This window comes from Hippocampus guttulatus, chromosome 8 (assembly GCF_054856545.1).
Source record: "Hippocampus guttulatus isolate MCC_2025c chromosome 8, RoL_Hgut_1.0, whole genome shotgun sequence".
NCBI classification, from domain to species: domain Eukaryota; kingdom Metazoa; phylum Chordata; class Actinopteri; order Syngnathiformes; family Syngnathidae; genus Hippocampus; species Hippocampus guttulatus.
The window spans coordinates 9,570,520-9,597,322 of record NC_141268.1 but is presented as its reverse complement, the minus strand read 5'-3'; the positions used below and the strand labels follow the sequence as shown (position 1 = coordinate 9,597,322).

Sequence of the window (26,803 nt, the reverse complement as noted above, 5' to 3'; positions counted from 1 at the left end):
CCACACAGTCAAGAGGTTTCAGGTTCAAATATCTTCGGCCTCCTAGTGCGGGGTTCACATGTTCCTCCCACGATCCAAACACATGCATGTCAGGTAAATTGAAGACTTTAAATTGCCCAAAGGCTTGAATGAGAGTGTGAATGGTTCTTCGTGTATATGTATCCTTCGAATGGCTGGCGAGCAATCTAATGTTTACTCTGTGTCTCTCACAGCTACCCTAGTGACAAATATTTCATCGAAAATGTATGGATGGATGATAAAAATGTATTTACAGCATGGAAGAACTCTTTACATGTATTTAGTTGTACGTGCAGCAATGCGACTACATTGTAGGTACAATATAAGGAAAACTTTACTTTCAGTGAGTTCACAATGACAGAGGTATCATTTGGGAGTGGGGACAAACCACAGTACTTCAAAAGTTCCCGCTCCCCCTTTAATGTGCAGAAGAAAAGAAGTCCTTGAAAAATATACTTCAGCACGAGAAGGAAAAAACGGGACATTTGATGTGAAAGTAAAAAGGTGACGTGGTTTTTCCCTCACCGGAGTGTCCCCATCGCCGTCTGGAGAGCTCTCGGGAGACGGCGGCTCCACGACGATGTTGGTCACGCTGCACGAGTAGTCTCGGCATGGCCGGACCAGCTGAAAGGAGGCAAGAAATGGTGTCTTGTTGATGTGCAAGTTTGAATACAAAAACATCGTGGTAAAAAGGCCTCGAGAGACGGGGGCTACCTTGCCATTCTCAGGCAGGATCATGGACTGCGAGTGTGAGAGGTGTTGCTTGGCATCATGCGGGGGGGCAGAGTCGTGACACGGTGGACCGGCGGTGCCGAGCGCCATCGTGCTAATGGTGTCGGAGGATGCCGCGCGCTGCATGCTCTTCACAAACACAGGCAAAGTGCAAAACAAAGCCAATAGACTTGTGTTAATTGTGTATTGTGAAAACATTAAAAATCCACAATTGCCACATTCATTTCTTTTTTTTTGGAGGGGGGGGGGGGAGGGTGTCATTTTGAGTCTTCTACACCAGCTGACTGGTGAGAGAGGGAGAGGACACACTGGACTGGTTATGTCAAAAACAGGGCACACTTGGGCCAAAAACCATTCACCAAAATTCGGGTCGACTCAAAATTTGACCACCAGCTTTTCCACTACACTACGCTTTTCACATTAAGCTCTCTGCAGGTTGCTGTACCAAAAGCACCCGATAAAAAATAAAAAAAAAGAAAGGGAGTACAAACACGTACAGTCATGCACATTCAGTCACACAACAGGAACTTTCCATGCCAAGGCATATTAAGTACCTTTCTCCAATTCCAATAACCTACTTTTCTCAACAATCACACCATACATCCCATAAACTTGCAACTCTTCAAGCGAGGGAGATTAAGCAACTAAGAGCTAAGAGGAGGCCTTTACAACAGAGACTTTCAACCAAATGCACCCACACCCCTCTGTGATGCAACATGTAGCACTAAGACCAGCTTCTTTTTTTTTTTGAAACACCATGAGTTGCTATTTCACCACCTTATTTTTGCATAAATGCTGATCTTCTGGAAACTAAAGCGTGCAGCTGGCATTACTTGAATGCATTCCGCAGGAATACAGTGGAGAAGAGCGTCTGTCGCAAAGCTAATAATAATGAGGGCTCATTGATTTTCATGAGGTGAATTGTCTCCTTAAAAGCCCCCGTTTCGGTTCTTTCCTCACAGACACGCAAAGGAAATAGAGTGGAGTAGGTATAAGAAGTAGGGCATAGGTGAAAAAAAAAAAGAAAGGCAAGCAACTCACAAAGCGCTATGTGTTCCCCAGTGTAGAAATATTTAGCATGATTACATAATTAAATAGAATGTAAATCACAGTTTGTGCATCATGATTATTTTACGCTGCAGCTCAATCTGGTGTAGGCGCCTAATCCAACAAAGGGGTCGTATAATACAGCCATACGGTTTCCTTCCGCAATGTTCGCTTTTCGACTCTTGATAATTAGTTTTAATTACGGGGAGAACATGTAAACCTCACACTGGAAGGCCGGAGCACAGATTTGAGCCCATGGCCGCTGTGCTGTGAGTGCTTAGCAGTCAGGCACGTGCCAGTCATAATAATAGAACAATAATATGTGATATGGTGATGTATTCAGTTGTATTAATTTAGGGCTCGGTTCAGCTACAGGTGGATTCTTTTTTCTGAAATGTAACTGATAAATGACAACACATGGTAAAATCTGGATTTTGCAAATTTTTATAAGCCAAAATTAAAAAAACAAGAAAATTCAATATTTGAAAAAAAACCCCTGATGTGCTAGAAAAATACCTTTGAAACATGTTAAGGGTCACATTATGTGATCTCTAATTAAAATTTGCTATAGACGAGTGTAATAGAAATAAATATTTATTTGATTTTATTTTTACAGGTAATGTGAAAAAATGTCCCCTTTGTCAAAACGTGTAGGCAATCACAGCCCTTACACATTATAAAATGTTCCAACAATTAGACATGATAAAAATATGCCATCAAACTGCATGGCTCAACTGGTATATGTCTGTTGCCAGCTCGATCATGGTGTTTTCGCAATGGGTGATTCAAGGCGAACTGAGCAAAAAAACAAAACAAAAAAAGAACTTAAAAGGCATACCTTGGGCCAAAAGTTTACAACGTGGAAAAAAATAACAGCTTTTGCAAGATACAAATGAGTATCATCACTTTGGAAATGTTGAGTGCAACTGACTCAGAGGTTGCCTTGCACCGAGCTCCTTTCTTGTCATATGCAAAACAATGTCAAAATGATTCGGCTCATTTCTGTTCCTTCGTCACTGAAGTCATTCTTAGCTTTTTGGATCAATAGTGGCTGAGGGAGTTGCGAACAAATTGCTAAAATGGAACCACTGGCTGTGCTTCGGTCAACTAGCTTCTCTCTGTTTGTCACTATGTTGTTAGTGTACGCAGTGCACATCAGCTGGGACACACTTTGAAAAATGAACTCAACCGATAAAAAGTGATTCAATCGACCACCCCTACTGTGGACGAAAAAGGATCCCTGCTCTTGTTTGTGCTGCTGTCATAATAGGAAGTAAAGAACCTTTTCATGCAGTGACAATTTCAAAAGTCTGAAGAGCCGCTTTTTCTCCCGCTGTGCAGCAAGAACCTCTCACAAGTTGGTTCAAAGCGTCATCTATTCTTTTACGTGCAAGGTGAAATTCAAGGTGAGACTCATAAGGCTCCCATTTTACCCATGAAAGTTTGGAGAAAGACAAGACTTTCACCTGTTTCATCCGCCAGCTGCCGTCTGTGTTCCTCTGGTGGCTTCCAAACAGGAAATCAGGTGAGAGCTACAGGAAGTTTCATTATTAGATGCAAAAAAAAAAAAAAAAAAAAGAACGCAAAAAAAAAATTATGACACAAACTGGGGAAATACTAGGGCTCGACTGATTAACCAGCTGAACAACTGACATAACGGGAAAAAGAAAAAAAAATCAGCAAACGCCGTCAAATTATGGCCGACACGTTTTTTTAAACATTAACATATTACACCATAAGAAAACGATCAATCCATTCAACCATTCCCCCATAAAAAAAAAAAAGGTTCCGTTTTTTTGCAGCTTTTTCTCTCTAGTGTAAAGTTAAAGAAATACTCGAGGACAAAAGTATCGTCATGCAGTCAAATGTTCTGCCTTTAATTTATATCTTTATTGTTGTACGTGTTTAAGGGGCCAAAAAAGAAGACATTTTATTCACTATATATTTCAAATGAATAGATGACTGCACGGTGGTCGATTGGTTGGCACGTCTGCCTCACAGTGCCGAGGTGCAGGGTTCGACTCTGTCGTTCTATGTGGAGTCTGCATGTTCTCCCCGTGCCTGCTTGGGTTTTGTCTGGGTACTCCCGTTTCCTCCCACATTCCAAAAACATGCGTGGCAGGTTTATGGAACACTATAAATTGTCCTCAGGTGTGAGTGTGGGTGGTTGTTTGTCTATGTGTGCCCTGCAATTGGCTGGCAACCAGTTCAGGGTGTACGCCGGCAACTGCCCGAAGACAGCTGGCATAGGCTCCTGCATGCCCGCGACCCGTGTGAGGATGAGTGAATTCGAAAATGGATGGATGCATGGATGAAATTAATCGGTTATGTGAATTTTCTTCTGCCAAGTATCGGAACTGGCATTATTCTGAAAAAAATCCATACTAGTTGGACTCGTGTACATGCAGAAGTGCTTCAAGGGGACATATGAAAAACTGACTTTTTAATTGGTATCTCTGGAGTGCCTGCCCAAACGGCAATAAAAAAAAAATTAAACAACCCAGTTAGTCTTCTGCTATCTACCTATCTCTGAAAATCTCTCTGTGACCAACTAATTTGCATAATAACCACTATTGCACCAACAAAACACACACACACACACACATGCGCAAGTACACTGTTAGGCCCACTGAAAGGCTCAGAACACAGATAAACATCCATCCATCCATTTTCAACACCGCTTATCTTGAACAGGGTCGCGGAGAGTTGCTGGAGCTGATTTCAGCTGACTTCAGGCGAAAGGCAGACTACATCCTGAACTGGTCGCCAGCCAGTCTCAGGGCACATATCGAGACAAACAACCATTCATACCCACATCCAGACCGCCACTGAGTGGGAATCGATCCCCACGCTGCCTGTACACAAGCCAGGCGAGTGCATCACTACACCATCAGCGACTCACGGCCGAAGAGTTGAAATAATTCACTGCTTTTAGTTCCAATGAAATCTTAAAGTGTAAAAAGACTTACTGCGAACGTATTCATCATCTACGAGCATTTGAAACCCAAATTCTCATCGAGTTTGCCGCTTGTGGGGCCTTTATGTCGGCTCATGTCACGATGATACTCCTTGTCATGCCGCATTTCAAAAAAGGACAAAGTGTCTCGTCTCTCCTTCCTTGCTGGGCCGGTGTACTTCCCCATTGTAGGGGGAAGCTGCTTTTATCAGCAAGTACAGCGGCACGAGCAGGAAGGTGCACACTCAACTCTTTTGCTGCGATGCCAGTGACATCGCCATGGCAACCCCAGCCCAACGGCTTGCACGGTGCCAAGTCTTGTCCTGTGCGGAACTTGACATTTTTAAATTTGTATAATAACACAAACATGGCAGGAGACCTCCCTCAAGTTCCATATAAGACACAAACAAACATAGTGAGCGAACGTATTTTTTTAAAAGCATAATAAGTTTAGGCATATCTTTCAGATTTAATACTATATTAAAATCATGGTCTAGTTTCAGTTTTGACTCAGCACTCTCCTGCAGAATGGCAAAAATTAGTTCGCCCCCTCCAGTTCTCAGTGGATCATTTATCATATACCTTCGAACTTCTGCTTGCATTTTATTGTAAAGATTAAACATGACATTAAGAAATTGAGTTCACTATTTTGGCACTCGAAAGGGTGCCAATCGGCATCTACTGCACAAGGAAGCTTTGAAATTATGGAACCAGTGTTTTTACTTCACTGCGGCTACAACTACACAAGCTTCGTGGTAGTGACCACTATTTCACCATTTTGATGGCACGATGATGCAATACTTCTCACCGTGAGAAGGCCCTTTCGAAAGCATTAATGACAGAAATTAGAACCTGTTTGTCAAGGGGGAGAAAAAGTAAGACGGAAAACTGTCCGATAAATGCAATTTAGCTCAGCATTACTCAAAAATCTTTGGAATGTTGCATCCAAACCACCGTGGACAAATAACTTCTTTTATGAATTTGCACCTTGACATTATGGAGCCCTATTTGTAAAATTTTGAAGAAAAAGTCAATGCTGTTGGTAATATGACATCAAAAATGTGACCTAAAAAAATAAAAATGAGCCACTTAACTCAAGCCACAAGTACAATAGAGCAAACAATACGCAGTAAAATGGACATATGCATGTGTAGGAGTAGACCAATGGTACATTACATACACTATATTAATTCAGTAGAGTGCTCACCTTAATGATGTTACAAAAAAACATTCGGACTATGAAATAATATGAGAAAGTCATGTGACAGTACACTGCATTTGGCTGAGCTCCTACGTGGTTGGCGCATTTCTCCAATATAAAGCGGCATATATGGGTCAATGCACGTCGCACAACCTTGACAGGGGAATCACCCCTTTGATGTCATTTTTTTCCCTCATAGAATGTATTTTTGATGAGCTTTATACTCATTGATACAATACTGACGCAAGGATGATGCAAAGAAAAAATGCGAAACGCTCATTCAAGACAATGAGAATCAGGCCTAGGATGATTCGGCATCGAGAAAAAAAACGCTGGTCTGGCATTTAACATTCTATATAAATCAGCATGTATTGTATTGTATTGTATTTTAGCCGATGTAAATGATGCAAAATCAACCCCTAAACACGACATTGTGTGTCGGCATAGTGTTTAAAAGCTATTGAAAGTGGTGAATGACATCTGCGGGGGTCAGGAGGAGGTCCAAGTGAGATGAGTGATTTAGATGTAGTAATATTTTGGGTTTCAAAATACCCACGGGGTCTAAACTAATGGTTTCTGCTGGTCCGCGTCTGCTCAAAGAGGCATTACCTCGTCATTCCCTGCGGGGGTTGTGGGGGATTAACCGGCAATGCGTCACGGGGCAGTTAGAGTCAGTCAGCAATGATGGGGCAACTACAGAGATGTAATCCTACTTTTTAATTTAGCCGGGTTCTTAATCCGGTGCGTAGTGCTCGTCCGGAGCCTCTGTGCACTCTGCATGAGCCTGAAAATTACTTCGGAGGCTTGCTAATGTTCATACTTTATCTCACTCTTGCTTTGATTCTAGGCATGTAGAGGCCCGGCTATTTGTCTAAGCACACACTGGCGTATGAATTATGCTAATGTAGTTAATAACTCATGATTATTGTGAGGGAGCCTAATTAAAACATTGTTGCAACATTCCGAACAAGCCAATGAGCACACTGTGGACCATTACACCACTAAAAGTAGTTGAGAGGAATTCTTGCATGAGAAAATAAACATAGTAAAGTATAGAAATAACATATAATGAAAACACAGCCTTGTTGAAATGCCACGTTATTGCAATACAAAAAACTGAGACCAAAATAAATCATTTCAAACCCTTTCCCAGCATTAACAGAGCCTACAATCTATTTATTTATACACTTGCAACAAAAGAAATCTTTTTGAGAGGGGAAGTCAAAATAAACAACTAAGATAATGCAGCTGCACACAAGCAGGGCCTCTGCGATCCCTTTGGGTACCCTAAACTGACATGAAATATTTATTACAAAGTAGCTTATATGTCCGCATCATATTTTTACAGGGCTCCACAAAAAATGAGTCACTTTGAAAACTTTGCCTGTATGTGAAGCCGGCGAGACTTTGGGGTGCCGTCATGTGATTATTACGCACCTCCCACTTTCGGAGAGATTTATTTGTTATTTCAAGTGAATTGTACAGGTTATAGATCACATTAAGGGTAGAATAATTTTTTAAACATGATATATCTTGGTCTCTTTTTTTTTTTGACATCACAAAAATTTGGCATTTAAACTAGAGTGTGCAGACTGCTCTATGTACAGTGCATCCCCTGCATATTCCTTACTTTGCGCCTCACATATTCACCGATTCACTAACTCATTTTGGGACCTGATATTCCAAGAAAAACTCACCTATTCGCTATTTGGCTCTTCCTGAAGAAGCCCTAAAATGCCACAGAGGCCACTACCAAAGAAATAGACAGAGAAAAGAAGCCATGGCATCAACACCTAGTCTCAATTTCTGTCTCATAGAAACATATTCCTACTTTTGGCCTGTGTAATGGGAACGTATTTTCTATTAGACTGGGCTTTGGTGCCCTCTTGGCTATGATCAAATGAAATCGCAACTTTTGTATGTCAGGGAGGAGGGGGAGGAAAGTCATTGTCGCATGTACACATAGTCTTAAGGTGCATTTGTTTTTAAATTCTGCACCCACCTGGCAAGTTTTCATGACAACATGACACTACCCACGTCATTCATGTCCATGTTGTTAAACAATCCATTCACAGTGGGACGCTTGCAGGAAGCTTACCCTGTGCAATGTACCATTGGAGGTTGCAGGAAGTGGCAGCGTCAGACGGCTTGTTTCTCTTGGTAATATTTTGTTTTGTGCTGGAAGGACCTGCGAGGGGAAACGACAGCGGGTGAAAATGAGGAAAGAACGCACAGCTCAATATTTTTTCTTTAAAACTTGGATGAACTGGATTTTCTTTTAACACACACCTCGCTACATGTTGTTCTTTGGCTCAAAATAATCTCACTCGTGCTGATTTTGACGGACTAAGTGAGCATAGAAAGGAGACGACTCTTTCATCTTTAAACTCTGACCTTCCTAACATCCCTTTCGGGAGATGTCAATGAATAAAGCTCTTAATCTCGAGAAGACTTGTCATGACACACATGTCGAGAATGAACGGCGAACCTGCTTGTTGTTGCCGGTGCCTCCACGGGCTCTCCGAGGAGGCTTCCAGGATCTCTCCTTGGTGATGCTGTTGACATAGTAGCTTCTCAGAGAAGATGGGTCCACATACTGCTCCCACAGATCCATGACCTGCAGAGGCTGCTGGCTGGGGCTCGGACTGGGGGGCTCCGTCCGCGAAGGACGCCTGTCTACTTGCGGTTGAAGGTAGAGCGGCGAGTCCTGCCAGGACAGCTGGGACAAATAGGACTCTGTCGGAACCTGGAGAAAGAAAAAGAGGCGTAACGATAAATGGTTTTTAAATGTGCTGAGATCTCACACAAGTTAAGTGATTTACGCAGGCAAACAGATGTGTATTACATATCAAAATGTAAACGCGGGATGTATTGATCCTGTGACTTTCATGCGAAACTGTGACGATTGAAGAGCAGAGCAAATAAATCCAACAAGCAGTGCAAGAACACGTCACTGCGGATTAAGACAAGAGGTTACTGGGAGGTCATGAAATGAAGATCTTTTTTTATGAAATTAGACATTGCGGTTTGTATGTCAACCTCACAGCACAACTGCTTTACAGTCAAGAGGTTTTGGGTTCCAATCTCGGGTTCTGACTTCCTATGTGGATTTTGCCCAATTCAACCTGTGGTAGAATGTTTTTTTTTCCAGGTGCCTTAGATATCGCTCACATTCTGAAAACAAGACCACCGAAGAATGGAAATCATCCAAATGAAATGTGTTTTGTTTTTTTCTTCTTTAGATTGTTTTGCTTTTTTGTGACACCGCCATAGAAGGATTCCACTCATGGCAAAGAAGACAAGCGTGATGGTGAAAGTGTCATGATAACCACAGAACAGGAAATGGAATGACCATTACTTGTCTTACTGTTAATAACATTGAAATGTTCTTTAAAACATTGCCCGTACAGTTAAAAGTTTCATGATGGTTGCCATTTCAGCCTGAAAATGTAATTAAAGTTCTTTAAAATGTGTTATGTTATGTTGGAATATTTTTTTATTATTTGCGGTATTGCAAAAAAAAAACCAACCTTTGCAAAGTGTGTAAATTCTCTCCTCCACTCTAACAAACTCTATTTGTGAGAGAAATTTCAAGGGATAAAGAGCAGCATGTCCTGCTTACTGGGATTAAGCGCACAATGAGTTCGGTTGAAAGGGAGATGGAGAGAGAGAGAGACAGAGAGAGAGAGAGAGAGAATAAATGACTTGCATGGACTCGATGTAATTCTGGGATGCCCTGACGTCATTACTGACATGATTGATTCTCTGTGGGGATTATTAAAGGCGCACACGGTGAATGAAACGCACCCTTAGCTGCCATAGCTACTGAATGTCACACTGGATGGTGAAGAAGAAACAGACTTTCAACCTTTTTCAACCTTAATAGAGCAATATTAGTTTTAGAATGAAAGACTAGCAGCTGCTTCACAACAGTTCTGGTGATTAAAAATTTGACATACAGTAAGTTGATTCAAGTACGCACTTTTTTATTGGTGATGGATTTAGAGATAAGACAGAGGAGAGGAGAGAATTGGGACATTCAAATGTCCTCAAAGTTGTACCATTCCCAAGTCAAGTAAATTCTTTGGAAAAATGATCTTGAAAGATGCCACTACAATTGCGATCAGATATTATTGACTTCTACTGCGTTGTCATGAGACACCATTCACTCCAGTCATCATGAGGTATGAATGTACGACGTGATGAGATTAGCTCCAATTGCTATAAGACCTCATTTACACTAATTATGAAAAGAAACAAATCACTCCAATTATGTTACGGTACCTTTCATTCTTACTTCGATGCAACGTAATCGCAGTCACACCAGAATATTACTCACTCCAATGATGACGCAATGCGATTCCCTCGAATTATGACGCAATTCAATTCACTCCAAATGCAGTCGGACATGAAACCATTCACACGAAATACAGAAAGCACAACATGTTATGATTCACTGTAATTACAATGTCTTGATAAAACTCCAATCATGATACAATGAGTTTCACTCCTATGACAAGATGATTGAATCCGATTGCGATGCGACACAAAAGAATTCACTCCAATCACAGCGTGCGCATTGTCTTTTCCTCCCCCCGACACGCTCACATCCCTACCTGCAAGTGGTTGGTCTTGCCGGAAGATCCCAGCATGTCCCACTGGCTACAGGACTTCTTAGGGAGGGTGTAGTTGACCTGTCTGCTGAAGCTCCCGCCCACCTCGTCATAAGGGTTCTCCACCACATTGTCCGTCAGGTTGCACTGGCTCTGGCTGCGAGTGATCATGGGGACCACCCTGCCGTTGCATGCCGCCATTTGTGAGGCGGGTGCATCTCCGGGGACCACAAGGTGGCCTGGCGCGGAGGCAGAAGAGTTGAACGCGAAGGTGGAGAAACGGACGCCACCCAAGTTGCCATCGGTGTCAAGACCTCTGAAGGCACTGTTGGAGCTGAGGTTCTCCATGGAGCGGTAGATGGATTTACTCGCTATGATATGAACATTTAAGAGCAACAATGGTTGTGTTATAAGGAAGAAAAAAAAACACTCGCACTGTGTTTCTATCTCACTTTACCTTGGTGATGATTGTGATCGGTAGCCTCTGTGGGGCTCGGCGTGAGCGCCACTCGGGGCAAGATGCGGACGTTAGAGTTGAGCGCAGCCGAGATGATGAGGCGCTGGGGCGAGGGCATGGGCGCGACAGGAACCTCGGTCACATATGTGGCGGGCACGTACAGCGGCTTTGTTTTACTTGCGGCCCCTATCCTCCGCACCTGTTACACCACAAACACAAACCCCTATTTAAGCATCTGCTGTGGACACAGATAGTTGGTCTAGTGGCTAATGTTACCTACTTGGCCAAACGATCTCATTCATCATATATTTAATATATTATCAGTCATTTTCGAACAAAAAAGCCTTGCCCTCATTTGTGCCTCTGTTATTTTCCAATTTTTTAAATAACTGGAAGAGATGCTGTATGTAACTAGAGCAAGAGGAAGAGGAAGCGCACGCCCCAAACTCATTTCCAGTAATAGTTGTTACCACAGAGCAGAGAGAATTCATAATACTTCATCATATGCAATCAAAATGGGAAAAACCCCAACACATTTATAAATGTCAGAAACTATCCTTCAATCTTGAGCTAGATAATAGCGCATGCCAGCACAAACATAATCCGGTCATGATGAGTCAGCCATTTGACTTTAAGTCAATATATTAGCCCTTTAATTACCGACTTGGCAAATCAGTACAGCGCATTAAGAAAGCAAATAATTAGTTTTAAGGACCATTGTGCAGATGCCTTTCGCCTAGTTGCCAACAGTTTGGTCGGCCACGTTTGTAAAGGAAGTATGTACCTATTTTACAACACCTTTTGTTATTGTAGAGCTCAAATAATATAAGATAAGAAAACCTTTATTTGTCTCACAATGGAGAAATTCGCAATTTACAGCAGCAAAATTTTGAAAGGAAGGAAGTAGAAAACCAAAAAGTATTTGCATGCACAAAAATTAAAAAATGAACTGTATGCAGTACAGAATGAAATATACAATATAAAATATAACGCATATAATATCTATAGCTATATATAATAAAGGTGTAATGTTGCACCTTACACAATTGAGATGAAGTTAGCAATACAATATGTAGTACTGTCCAATATTTCCATGCATTGGGAAAATAGCAATGAAATAAACAATCCAAATATAGAGTGCATTCAATGTGCTCAAAGTTGTGATTTTTTAAGGGACCTTTCTCCTTATTTTGGCCACTATTATGGTTAGTTTTCATGATTGTTTTCTTTTTGAACCATCAAGTGACATCTCAACGATGTGGTCAAGGCAAAATGTTTAAAAACGACTGATTTTTGTTTTAACTGACTTCAAGAAATATGAAAATGTTCACTTTTATGTCTTGGTTCTTCAAGAGTTAAAAAAAAAAGTAAATGCTATTCATATTTATTGATTCTCATAGGGTCAAGACATTTGAAATATTTACCGTAACTGTTCCCTCACCTGCCACCAGTCAGCGTTGGACTTCTTAAGGAGTATGAAGCGTTCGCCTTCCCGAATGCAAACTTGCCTTCCGTCAGCAGCGCGGTAGTTGTAATCATATTGGGCCTCGAGAACTACTGTGCCGCTGGGTACGCCGCACAGCGTCACCCCCCTGGTGTTAACCGCGGGCACCCCAGCAGGCTGCTGCTGGTGCCCCACTGAGCGCCGCCAAGTGCCAGACAGCATGGTTCTTCTTCTCTACTCCTTCAGCGAAGGGTGCACTGATGGTGGATGACGGCGATCCTGGTTGGATTACAACGGGCCTGCAACCTGGCTAGTTCCATGCTCTGGAAAATAAAACACAAGGGAAATTGTAAGGCTATTAAAAATAATCGTCATGCTCTGACCTGGTGAGGTTATTAGAATTGCAGTTTTATGGCTAGTCATCAAACCTCACTTGCAAAATTTGAAGTTGGCCGAAGTAAAAACAGGATCAAAATACATTTGTAGCAATCGGTCAAAATCTCTCAGAAATGGTTGGAAATATTATTAGATAAAGTATTGTATGATTCATGTGTGCCTGCAAGTTTTACCTTCATCAGTGACAAAGATCGTGAGGAATCGCAGCTGGGCACACCCAAATTCATGTAGCATGGCTCAAGAAGACTCAAGTATTCTTCCTAAAGTGATGGGAGTGCTGCGGCTAACTGCAAGTTTTTTTTAGTCATTGTAAGAGACTCGTGTATTATTTATCCAGAAACGTTTTAAAATGGCCCATCGCTATGTATCAGAGACTGATATGACAGTCCTGTGACACAGAGAAGAAGCCTCAGATCTCAAGAAACTGGTGAGTAGCATGTCACTTTGCTAATTTTCTGAATAGATTTCAAAGACAGTAAAGTGGAGCACGCAAAGTTGAACTCAATTGCTGGTTCAACAAGCTTTTAAGGGGTTGTTTTGAGTCCACATTTTTCCAGGGTACATCCACATGCAAGAATCGGTGAGTTTTGGGGCGTTGTGAGGCCCGCAAAAAGTTCATTCTAAAAAAATTCTAACAAAAGTAACGACAACAAAAGTAATGGTAGATGCCTGAAAGACCCCTGATGGAGAGGAAACGGGAAGGTGTCCCTCATTTATGTATTGATAAATGAATTTGGGACAGCACTAATGGTTTGTCTGTCAACCTCAAAGTTGAGAGGTTCTGGGTTTGAATCTTGGCTCAAGCCCTACTGTGAGCAGTTCTCATCACAAGACTCCCCTTTGGCATCACTGGTACCTTTCTGTGGTGGCATGATATGATGATAGTTTCAACAAGTTTTGACTTATGTGGTGTAGTTTCTCAAAAACGTGGCTTTAATTGCAAATTTTACCACTTTGTGCGGCGATCCAACTTTGGATGGTGTACCTGTATGTAAATAAATCATGTGTTTGGAGAATTTCAAGGGATGCATCAGCCCAAAATAGCATCCGCATGCCTTTCCACTTCTACTGGCTGCTTACATAAGATCAGTTAAACTTTCTACCAGAAACATCACGGCTACGCAAGCACACACACACACACACACACACACACACACACACACACACACACACACACACACACACACACACACAAAGTACATAAGCCTAACGGGCCAAAGGTGGCATTCAAGGGCACCTCGCGACAAGGCGTGGTCCCAATCAGGCCCGATGATGCTACAAGAAAATGAGGGGCATGAAGGAGAAATCCCAGAGAATTACAAGGCAAATGCTAAATTAAAGCAAGATGGGGAATGAATGACAAAAAAATACCTAATAAATAAATTAGAATGTGAGTACCTAGCTAAAGCCGGGTGCTGTGTGTGTGACAGTAGTGAAATGGGCAGGGCAGGGTTCACTGGCTCAACCTTGATAATCCCACTGGTATTAAAACACAGCGATGAAGCAGTGAAGTCCTCAGCTGCTGAGAATTAAACTAAAACCCAACTGCACCGCAGTAATGGTAGTGGTTGGGTAGCACGAACTCTATTTGAAAAAGATAACATTGAAATATCATAATAGTAAAAGTAGGGACTACAATGGTGCCTTGATACGAGTTGATTTGAATGAGGCACATATCAGTGTGTTGAACCACATAAACAGACATCTTACATATCTTACAAATCTTGGATTCTCAGTACAGTATTGCTCTTCAATGTATTTCAATGAAGTGCAAAATGACTCGCAAACTGCGAACGAAATCGCTATTTTGGAGCCGTGTCACACTGCCTCACTTGAATGGCCATTGTGCTCCTCTTCCCGATGTGCCGCCTTGGCCACCTGGAGATAGTATAACACAGAGAGATGGTTATACTGTTCATTAATTTGTCTCAGCTTTTTTTAGCTCACCAACATGGAACTCATAGCTGTACTACACAGAGGAGAAAGAATATATGATTTCTACATATGATGCTGCACCATTTGTGTTCAACCCTTTGCTTGAAGGGTGAAGTCACAGCAATGGAGATGCCAGTTTGCAATAGCAATAATATAACAGACTGAAAAGCTAAGCCTTAAATACACAAAGTGTAATTCCTTGTTTTGCGTTGAGTTTCTTTTTGGATCAATTGTTCTCTACTGACCAAAGTTCTGCTTATTGTTCACATGAAGTAAGTTGATTTCACTGCGAGCATACAGCGCCCAGATCTCAAGTTCACTAAATTTGTTTGGAAGCAGCACCTTTTGTACATGTTATGTTCAGCGACAATTTTGTTGTTACACATTAATCCCTAAGGAAGTATTTTTGATAATTTACCAAAAAAAAATTTGGCTTGATATTATGGGACAAATCTTTCATATGACATCCTCCTGTTTTTTTTTTTCTAGCATGAGTAAAATCCCATTTCCTCTTACATTGGTGGTGGTGGTGTAATGCAGCTCGGGCCACACTTCTCGAAAATAAATAAATAAATAACTACATGCCGAAAATGTACAGGAATGCAAGCACTTCTCACTGCATATAAATAGGAAGAGATTCTTTTGTTAGCCAAGGTTGAAACGATTCAGGTCTAAATGTGCCAAAACAAGTGGATATTATAGAATGACACAACAAGTCTATGTGCAAATGCCTGTCATGGCATCAGAACAACAGCACCTCAAGTTGTTGCCCAAGAAGAAGCGGATAAGACTCAGCTTGTGAGCAATTACGTCATCGTCAATGAATCTACTACTTTGATAGCTTGGTCGTTAAAATGCCACATGCTTCGACATTTGTTGATGAAGATTCCATAATCCATTAGAAATATAGTTCGCTCACATTGCTTTGACTCTAGACCAGATAATATGATCCTATAATTTTCTATGAGGGGGAAATAGCACCCAAATCTGAACAATGCTTGAAACTAGGCAGAATTTGAATCGAATATGAAATGATTTGATTTGGTTCAATTCAAAGCACTTGCATATTTTAAATCAGCTTCATACGATGGAGTGAGGTCACAAGGCCTCACGCACCAAAATGCCGTGAGCAGTCCATATGGCACCGGACGCAGACAAAGGCACTGAGGGCCTTTGCCAAAGGCTGATGGCAAAAGGCTTATTTATCGTGTAAAGGCTTCCGAGCAAATGGAAAACGGGTGAATCAAACTGACGCCTCGGTTCTGAAGTGAACATAAAAAGGGATATTAGTAGGCTGTTAAACCAGCTGTGCAAGTAAAGCGAATGTTCACAAGTAGTTATGGAGGCAGTCAAAGTGGGTAATAAAAGTATCGGTAATGAAAGTAAATGAGCAGCAGCCCAGCTAATTGACTTATTGATCAGTGCGCAGGGCTATGTCATGTGTCCTCATGTTCGTAAATCAGCACGAACATAATGTGTCCTACACGTGATTATCTAATAGGAACAATGCCAATCAAGGGTTTTACACAGACCCTGCAGCAAATCACCTCTGTACAATGAAAAAATATTGACAGTCTGAATTCGCCTCAAACCACTTGTACTCATTTGTAGGGAACTACAGTCTATCCCAGCGGAATTTTGACGAGAGAAGTTCTGGACTGGTTGCCAGACAACTTTACAAAACCGTCAATGAGCAACCAATCACACTGTAACTGACCCATTATCATTTTTGTGTGCATTATTTGTTTTCTTTGCTTTGGGATGTTTGGTGTCACCCACACCAGAGAGTGTGCGGTAGTGGGGACGTGGATGTTGATGGGGAGAAGAAGAGCTTAGGCAGGAGTGTGCGAAAGACATGACAGTGTTCAGTTTGGATTTGGATTGAATACAACTTTATAAGAGGCAATGAGGAGAAAGAAGATAAGCCTAGTTCCCAGTTTTGGACATTGCACACAACCATTTTAACAAATTCCCCTACTTATTCAAAACCAAGATAGACATCATTCACGCTCATTTCCCTAGTCATCCAGCTCGAGTTACAGTCAACTGGCTCACAGCCGACAGTACTTTACTCTCTCCAGTGTTTCTCTGAGGTCTCACAAGGTGAAATAGAATCCCCTATCAAGGAATTGAAACCAACCACTTGTGTCCTGGACCCCTTTCCTACAAGACTGAGAAAATCAAATCTCTTTGCCATGGCCCCTGTCATAACTACAATAATAAACCTCTCCTTAAAATCATGTCCCACCAGCACTAAAATGAGCTGTCAGCAAGCCACTTCTGAAAAAAAACCTCCCCCCACCTAGAAGTCCAAGCTAATTACAGATCAATCTCTTACCTTCCATTCATTTCAAAAGTGCTGGAAAAAGTGGTTGCAGCTCAGCTTCACAACCGTTTGAATGTATGACAAATTTCAGTCAGGTTTCTGTTCTGCTCACAGCACGGAAATTGCTGTGGTCCGTGTCACGAATGACCTTCTTATGGTCGCTGATGCCGGCCCTCCCTCCTCATTCTGCTAGACTTAACAACTGCTTTTGATACCTTCAATCACCTTTTTCTTCTTAAGCATCACCGTGAAGATATTGGGCTCCCAAACTCTGCTCAGGACTGGTTTACATCTTGTCTCTCTGGCAGGACCCATTTTGTTAGGATGGAAGTCATGGGACCTTCGAGGTCTCCAACACTCACTCTCAGATGTGGTGCCCCTCAAGGGTCTGTACTTGATCTAATAGTTATCATCTTTGGTTCCTCTGAAAGGTGCCATATAAATCATACTGTTTTCCAAAAAAATACTGAAATATAGTTAAAAACGTTACTATTTCATAATGTCAAACTGTTTGCTTATATTCCTTAACAGAAACATTTATTTGAGTGCTTAGAAGTTACGTTTGATTCATTTCCAACTCAGATCAGTTACAAAAAGATCAAAACAAGCTTGAAATTCCTCCTTCAAAATGGTTTAATGTTCAAAGCTCATTGGAAAAAAGTCCAGAGAACTTTATGATGGATGCGATCTATCCCTGTGAAATGTATCATGTGAACATTTCTAATTAGAACCTGTTCCATTTTGACAGGGAGCAAAAAAATATACAGTATATAAATAAATCAAAATTCGGGTGCAGCGTCATAGCCGTTGTCTTTCCATATGTTTGAAGTACAAAGAGGGCAGCTTGAATAATCAAGGTCTTCAAAGACAGATGAGTCATGGGGGTTGAGTTGCAGAGTGTGCGTGAATGAGGAACATCAAAGGCATCCAGGCGCTCTCTCATTTTGACACACACATACACGTACACACTGTAGCTACATCTGCATGTAAAAAGCACAGGGTTGGAATATTGGATTGATGCAATAAATGTAAACAAAAACAAATCAGGTAAAACTATCAACTTACATTGAATGAGTAAAAAAAGTTCTCAAAAATGGCCTGGCACGGATATTACACGCAACATGACACACGACTCTACATACCCATACAACAATGAACGAGAATAAGGATCTCCTGCATATACTTTTCACCATGTTCGATAGGTGACTAAGGGCTCCCCTGCAGCAAAGTGGAGACTGAGGAGTTTATTGCCAGAGCTGAGACACAGATACACTGTAAACTAGCATTTAGCCATCTAATTCTGAAATTTTCATGTGAGCGTGCTTGATTGTGAAATCACAATGCAGCTAATTTACAAAATACCTGTGTCAAAGTTCACATATCCTTTTTTTAGACTCAAGTAGCCACACGCTGGATACTGGAATAGTCGTTATGGTAACGAAGGCCAGTCGTAATTGGCTCAGAAAGAGAATAGGTGGTGGTAGTGTGGGTCATATTTGCATGATAATAATAATAATAATACATTTGATTTATACGACTGCCGCCTCGAAACGGGCTAATTTCAGTCGGGCTCAAAACAGACGGTGTATTTCTTGGTACTTGGGGTATATTGACAAAAGCAGAAGACTGACCTGTTAAGATAACAGCGAATTGTATACATTGTGAAAAAATACATGATACAAAGTCCAACGTGAAGTCTTTTTATGAGCCAAGTTTTGGTGCTTCTGTCAAAACCGACACTGGCCCCAAATCTTCATGATAACACGTTAAGTTTTTGTGATTATTTCATATGTAGCGTCTTTATACTGTATAACTGACTCCATTTCAAATCAAACAGGCAGACTGTCTCTCTCCCTTTTGGCGAATACATGATCAATAACATGATTTAGTGCAAACGTGCCAAAAGTCAATGTTATTCATGAAACCCGCGTGTGTTCTCTGAGGAGGAAAAGAGAGAGAGAGAGAGAGAGAGAGATCCCTGCGTTGGTTCACTTTGCGCATGGATGCTACAGTTATGAGGCGTGATGTCTCTCTCTCTACATAAGAGACATGCGCCCCGAGTCAAAACAGTCTTTCATCCTGCCAAAGCCATGCATTATTGATGATCAGAGCAAGAGCACAGAGATGTGCTCAAACACACACTGCACTTTCTTCTGTGACGGCTCGTAATATGTATGGGTACCTGTGTGTGTGTGAGAGAGAGAGAGAGAAAGAGTGAGCGTGTGTGTGTGCGTGTGTGTGTGTCAGACTTAACAGGTGGGCCGGGTTCTTGAATGGCGGCCGGCCAGGGAGCCAATGAGAGGCTGGATGACGACACACCAGGCCGTCATTGGCTCACGACTGTCATGACAACAAGCGGCATCTCTGGCATGTGTTGCTCTTTGTGCCTCGTTACGCACCACAACACTTCATATGTGCGATGCCATCATTTCCAGCCGTTTCAAGCGTCAAACTGATGCAACGCCCGTGTTTACGACAAAGCCCCGAGCCGGCGCACCGCCGACACAGACAAACTTCTTCAGAGAGTTCCCGCTTCCGTAAACAGGAACAAAAACCAGACAGGCTGGCGTTTGCCCGTCAGACCAAAGCAGCATCTGGATGCTCTGGAGGGATGCACCAAGTGCATTTCCCGCCTTGTTTGATGAGTTACATGGAGGAGGAGAGGAATAATATGAATGATAGCCTTTTTTGTGTGTGTAAATCTGGACTTGACATTGCATTTATTAGATATGAAGATGAAAATGCAGTGAAGCTAATGGTTCAGACATCTGTCTCCCACTCGAGAGGGCCGGGGTGGAATGGTTGAATTTCAGTCCTCGCTATATGAATAAAGATGTATTGGACTATATTGTGTGAAATTCACATGTTCCAGCCCAAGCCTCCTTGAATTTTCTCCTGGTATTCCAGTTTCCTATCACCCAGTGTTTCCCAACCTTTATTGGACCAAGGCACATATTTCCCCTCAGAAAATATGTCACAGCACAGCACTTAGGAAAAAAGTGGATACATGGGTTAATTCTGTTCTGCCTGTTACCGCGATAAATTAAGAAAAAAAAATTACCGTATTTTCACGACCATTCGGCGCACCGTATTGTTGGGCGCAGTCTCAGTAGCGGGTGCTATTTCTGTATTTGACACATACACAAAACGCACTGTATTATTGGGTGCAGCCAGGCATGGTAACACATACGGCAGCTTAAACATACGGCATGCATGCACGCACGCTAAAAACACGTTAGCTTGAAGCATACGGTGCATGCATGCTAAAACATACCAGGTATGTCAGCTTAAAGCATACGGTAGCAGCTAAGACATACGGACACACGCTAAAAACACGTTTTTAAAAAGGCAACGGAAGCAAAACTGAGTTCGGTTGTACTTTATTTAGCCATTTTACAATGTACTCACGCAACTGGTAACTGCTAGGGGCGTGCCTTTAGCATCCTCTTACACGCCCACTCTTCACTCATTGGCGACTGGTACCTGCTCGGGACGTGCCTTTAGTGTCCTCTTACATGCCCACCCTTCACTCAATGGCGGACTTCCTGCCTGTCGTCACTCACGTCCTCCTTTTCTCTGTATAAACAGCGTGTCGGCCAGAAGTGCTCTCATTCAGGCTTTGGAACTCGGCGCATACACTAGACGCTCCGCATTATAAGGCGTCCTGTCCATTTTGGAGAAAATTTAAGACTTTAAGACAGACTAATGGTGCCTTATAGTCGGGAAAATACGGTAATAGAAAATAAATACCGTATTTTCTGCACTATAAGGCGCTTTGGAGTATAAGATGCACCTTCAATGAATGGCCTATTGTAAAACGGTTTTCATCTAAAGGTCGCACCGCATTAGAACGGTGCTTAGAATAGAAGCTACAATAGCAGCTGCGGTTGTGTTATGCATCCACTAGATGGAGCTACGCTAGACAGAATACAACACATCCATCCATTCATCCATTTTCTGATCCGCTTTATCCTCACAAGGGTCGGGGGAGTCTATCTCAGCTGTCTTTGGGCAGGAGGCGGGGGACACCCTGAACGGGTTGCCAGCCAGTCGCAGGGCACACACAGACTAACAACCATACACGCGCACACTCACACCTAGGGATAATTTAGAGTGTTCAATCAGCCTGCCATGCATGTTTGTGGAATATGGGAGAAAACTGGAGTACCCGGAGAAAACCCATGCAGGCCCGGGGAGAGCATGCAAACTCCACACGGGGAGGCCTGAGCCGGAATTGAACCCAGTACCTCTCCACTGTGAGGTTGACGCGCTAACCACTGGACCACCGGGCCGCCCACAATACAATGCAATACAGCTATATTTATATCGAGCTTTCACAACCGCTGCAGCTGTATCAAAGCGCTTTACAGAACATTTAAAATCTTACGTCCAACAAATCTGAGTATTGTATATCTGTATACTGTATAGTCGGTTCTAAAAATAAGAAATAGCTCAAAATAACTGGGACATTGGGATTTCTTAGTAATGCTGTAGAGGTGGTTGTTTGCAAATGTAAACACCTGCAGAGATTTACAGAAATAAAGCGTTGCATATTGATGTTTTTTTTTGTTTCCTACCTTATTTAATGATTGTTGGTTATTATTGTGTGAAACCGTACACATGATGAGTGGCTTCACATCAATGTTGCTGTTACAAATTTCTTGAATATCTCCACAAGTTCCATGATTTTTTGCTTTTACTTTGGCCCGCGACAGAAGGGGATCAGTCATGGCAAAGAGAAAAAGTGTGATGAGCATTAAAAGGACAATTGGATTTTGACCGCCTATGTTGTATGTACTGTACAACACAATTGATTAGCAGTTACACACAATTTTTAGACGTTGAACTGGCATACTTTAAACTGTGAGTTTTCATATTTACATTACCCATACAAAACTAAAGCAAAAGAAATGTCAAGAATGCTCATTCCAAGCTAGGCAAAAACAGGCTTTGGCAGAGCAAGGGGAGGCCTCGCTGAGCCTCGGGGGAAGTGCCCTGCATTGATGTTTCTAATGAAGAGTGCTGAGCTCCATTGATCCGCCGCAGAAGAGAGTGAGCTGTCAAAAGCAATCAGACAAGACAAAGACCCACTTTTTTTTTTTTTTTTATCACAGCACTGAGTAGCCGAAGTGAGCACGATACTGTTGGGGAGGAGGAGGAAGAGCAGCTCAACCTCCCACAGCAGCACACGCAACTTTGATGCCTTTGTAGGCCTACTGTTGTACCTAACTTGGACAATAAGATACCGCCACCATCTAACAACGAAGAGTATACATACTTTTAACATCCTATAATATTAAGTAAAAGGAATCATGCAGACTCTTGTTGCACGTTTGCCACTTGTTGCTATGCAGAATTCATAGGCCTCAACCACAACTGGCCCACAGACCACTAAAAAAAAAGCCAAACCTGTGTGATTATACTAACTCCGGGCTGGTGATACAAAAAAAAAAAAATCAACAGTGGCACCTTCAAAGCTGATGGACCAGCTATTTGTTTGAAAAAAAGTTCCCATTGGGGGGGGGACAAAAAAATCAAGGTAATTTAAATCCAGTGTTGGCTTAAGACACAAGTTTAATTTATTTCGTAACCACAGGTGTTACTCAAAACGATTGTATCTCAAATCATTTTTTGCCGGTGAAATACCATTAAAGGGATACTTGACTAAATTTGCCATTTTCAGCAGTAAAAAGTTAATATTTTCTCTATAATTAATTTAATAGCTTCATTATTTTTCATGTACAATTAGCATCTTTAAAAACACATTTTGCCACTTGCTGTTGACTGAAAATCACATGCGCTCAGGGCTCAGGTTGCAACCAATCACTGGTCATGTGAAGTTTGCAAGCTGAGTCGTGATTGGTCAGAATGCGTTTTTAAAAAAAAATGAAAATAGCATTCCACCATATTGTAAATTATTAAAACTTATGATTATAGCATTATTAAAAAGAATGAAAATAATTATCCAGGGCGGCCCAGTAGCCCAGTGGTTAGCACGTCAGCTTCACAGTGCAGAGGTACCGGGTTCGATTTCAGCTCTGGCCTCCCTGTGTGGAGTTTGCATGTTCTCCCCGGGCCTGCGTGGGTTTTCTCCGGGTGCTCCGGTTTCCTCCCACATTCCAAAAACATGCACGGCAGGCTGATTGGACGCTCTAAATTGTCCCTAGGTGTGAGTGTGGGCGTGGACGGTTGTTCGTCTCTGTGTGTCCTGCGATTGGCTAGCAACTGATTCAGGGTGTCCCCCGCCTACTGCCCGGAGACGGCTGGGATAGGCTCCAGCACGCCCCGCGACCCTTGTGAGGATCAAGCGGTTCGGAAAATGGATGGATAGATAATTATCCAGTTTGAGCAAAAGTAATTCATTGCGATTGTGTTGCTCCTCCTGTTGTGTGTATCTTGGCCACCTGGGGCAATATAATCCATTCACTCATCCACCCATCCATCATCTGAAACGTCTATCCCCACGAGGCTACGTGGAGATGATCACAACTCTCCAGTAAGTTGCAGTTATATTAACCCTTTTTTTCACCACTTTTTTCAGATCATGACCACAAAGGTTATTTACTCTGAGTACTCACAAATACCAAGTACCGATAGCTCTCGTACTTTCGATATATAAACACAAAAATAATTGTTCAGAAATGTCTTTCTATCTGATGCAAATGATTCACCCTTGTGTCAAACTGCTGCAGGATAGCACCAAGTACACCCGAGGTGGGCTTAATGTTCCTTATTTATTTATTTTTTTAACTTTCAGTATCGACGGCTAGTATCAGCAGACTCCATGAGCCACTGAGAGCTTAAAATAAGGCTGGTATCGGCCCAATACTGATATCAAATTCTGTGTTCGTTTACAGGTACTGCAATGTTATCTTTATTTTATGTTTATTTTGACAGTAAACATCCTCTGTGAGTGGCATTAAACAACTTGTAGGGTCTTTTGAAGAATTCTTCATGATCTGCAAAAGTGTGGAATTAAGTTGAGTTCCCTTTTGCAAGTCATGGGGGTGGGGGGAGGAGGACAAAAATAGACAAACGACATCTTACAGCTGAAAAAATATAAGCGGGGTCACTTATATCTCGAGGCATATTTGTCGCAAACTAATGCCCCTTTTCTCTGAAATGTTAAGGATTAGTTATCCATTAATAAATGGCAGTGAGGCTATTAAAATAATACTGGTACATTTTGAAAAGACCTATAGTTTATATTTTGATATAGACAGTTATTGAGGACGTTCTTGACCTCGGTCAAAACTGACCCAAAAAATACGAACCATCCATGGAAAATAAACACTATGTAAGGGGGAAAAAAAGAAAATTTCAAATATGTAAGTAGCACATTGTAATGCCACACAGCTGATCGCATGCAAGCAAGGACACTCCTTCAGTAGACACAGCGCAATTCCCTCTATTGCACAAATATCCCGGAGCTGCACTATAATCTGACTAGTGACACAGCACCATGCAAAGCACTAAACCTCTGTGACACTGCGCCGTGGAGCCCACCGCAGTAATTACAGCATAAACTTGCGGGCTCCTTGCTAATACGGTGCATGGTACAATGGGGGCATTTTTAATCAGCATGGCTGTGACTGCAGAATAATCTTTCCAGCCCAGTGACGACGCACCGGGCTGGGAAAAAAGTGAGGGCATCAAATTTCCTGCTTTGCATAGACTTAAGAGTGGCTACGAAACAAACGCAAATTTGCAAAGCAACTCGACGTGTTTTTGTTTTGTTTTGTTTTTTTCAGGGCCACTTTGGTTTAAACTGCTTGCTTCTACTCATGAAAGCAACATTCAGAGTGTGGAAAACAAGTGAGCACCTAAAGTAAAAGCCAAACTGCCAAACACAAACATGCCACCCTACCAACATCTTCACAGGTGACGTTCATAAGATGGTAACACTGATATACTGCTCACGCAAGGGCCCAAACATTCCATTACATTAAGACTGGGGGATGCAGCATATAATAAAGCAATATAGACTTGTCAATAAACATGGCGGTGTGGCACATAATATGGCACATGACAAGTAACCAGCAAACCCAAGTAGCCGAACATTATTATAGCCTTACGATCAGAAGCTAATGCAGGTAACACTGTTAACCATTGCTAATTTGTGCTAACAAAGTAAATTTTGCCCGGAGCATGACTGTCTCGGCTGCTGCGTGAAAGTGTTTTTTTCACTCTGGAACTTTGGCCAGCCTAGCTGCCAAGTCATTGGTGGAGAAATGGCTAGTTCGAATGTTAATTAGCCCCATTAATTAAAAGTTACCTTAAGTGCGGAAGTGCAAAACATTTACTCTCAAGAACATTTTTAGAAATGTGCAGAAAATGACAATTTTGCTTAGTTGTTCAATTTCACACTTGAGTCGTGGACAGGCTTTTCACAGACACAACTACTTGTATACAAACATTAAAAAGTAAATTTTCCACAGGATATCCTTTTTAAGGATAGTAAAGTTCACACCACTGTCTGATGGGGCCAGATGTATCGCTCTCGCGGGCCATGTATTGGCCCACCTCAGCTTAAAAAAGTTTTGTTCGAGTGAAATGTGTTTCCACAGGATGTGGTTGCAGGTTCAAGCATGTGATAAAATTGTTTTGCTGACATTGATGTGGAAACAATAGGTTTTGGACATTGTCTATCAGACAAATTTGTTGCCACTTGTGCATGTCTGACCTGGTGGTGGATCAATAGTGGCAGCAGTGGCCTAAAGTATTTTTTGGCAGTGGCTACTGTGACTGCATATTGATATTTTATCAATGTTTTAAGAGCTCAAATCAACTTTAAAAACGTATAATGGATGTAAGGAGATTTAAACAGTCTCAATGTAAAAAAAATGTCAAACATTGAAAATGTCTCATCTATAACATGGAATTAGTGTTGTAATTACAACTGAGAATAACTGTACTATGTGGACGAATAATTATGAAAATTGTGCAATAGCTTGGAAACTAAATCTGTATAGATCTACAAAAAAAGAAATGCAAATACAGCGTATGCCACTTTTCAATAAACTCACCTCGGAGTTTAATTGACACTTAACAAAAAAACTCACATTTTAATGCAGTAATAATGCACAGAAAAGTTTAACATTTTACAACACAAATATCGAGTTTGCGTGTGTAAAAGAGGCGCCAGCACTCACCTTGCAGCAACGAGGTAATGTTTTATTTTGTAGAGTTGCTTCGGTTAGTTTGTTGCGCTCTGCTTATTAGCACATTAATCCTCGGTAGATGTCCAAAATCGCTTGCCGAATATGAACAACTCCGTCTGGCACTTTCTTATTTTTGCAGATTAATAACAGTCACATATGTGAGAGCACTTACATTGCCCGGTTTAGTGAATGTTGTTGCCTTCTGCGAGCTCTTTAAGCGGATATAAAAATACAGCTTGCGCTACATGAGTTTCCCGGTTGCAGATTGGCTAAACTCACGAGATATGATTTTACATTCATCCAATAAGATTCCTCAGACAGTCGGCGCTGTGACGCGAGCTTCAGAGGAAGGCAGCGAAACAAACACCGCCCCGCTATGCTTCTTCATGTTTGAACCAAGCCAACCTCGCGAATGTAGTGCAGATACTAAGTCTTATGGGAAATGTGGTCTCTATATCGACGAACTAATACGCAGACGTTATTCTAAAAACTACAATCCGCCATGAGTCAATGACGC

General features: G+C 41.8%; 1 protein-coding gene across 4 annotated transcripts in view; it reads right to left on the bottom strand.

Moving 5' to 3' along the window:
* Positions 1 to 26,540, bottom strand: part of arhgap9 (Rho GTPase activating protein 9) — a 41,230-nt gene extending 14,690 nt beyond the window's left edge. For 2 of the 4 annotated variants that reach the window (XR_015101589.1, XM_086117489.1), the window contains exons 1-9: positions 26,278 to 26,539; positions 12,466 to 12,791; positions 11,025 to 11,223; positions 10,571 to 10,938; positions 8,443 to 8,700; positions 8,053 to 8,142; positions 3,264 to 3,329; positions 733 to 879; positions 544 to 642 (exon numbers count right to left, since the gene is read on the bottom strand). Coding sequence is in view for 3 of the 4 variants with exons in the window: in XM_086117489.1 (XP_085973615.1) it covers positions 544 to 642; positions 733 to 879; positions 3,264 to 3,329; positions 8,053 to 8,142; positions 8,443 to 8,700; positions 10,571 to 10,938; positions 11,025 to 11,223; positions 12,466 to 12,690 (1,452 nt within the window). In the remaining variant the exon portion in view is untranslated. Of the gene's footprint in view, positions 1 to 543; positions 643 to 732; positions 880 to 3,263; positions 3,330 to 8,052; positions 8,143 to 8,442; positions 8,701 to 10,570; positions 10,939 to 11,024; positions 11,224 to 12,465; positions 12,792 to 26,277 lie in introns of all 4 variants that reach the window. The other 2 variants (XM_086117490.1, XM_086117491.1) reach the window with 2 other exon arrangements.
* Positions 26,541 to 26,803: the final 263 nt, after the last annotated feature.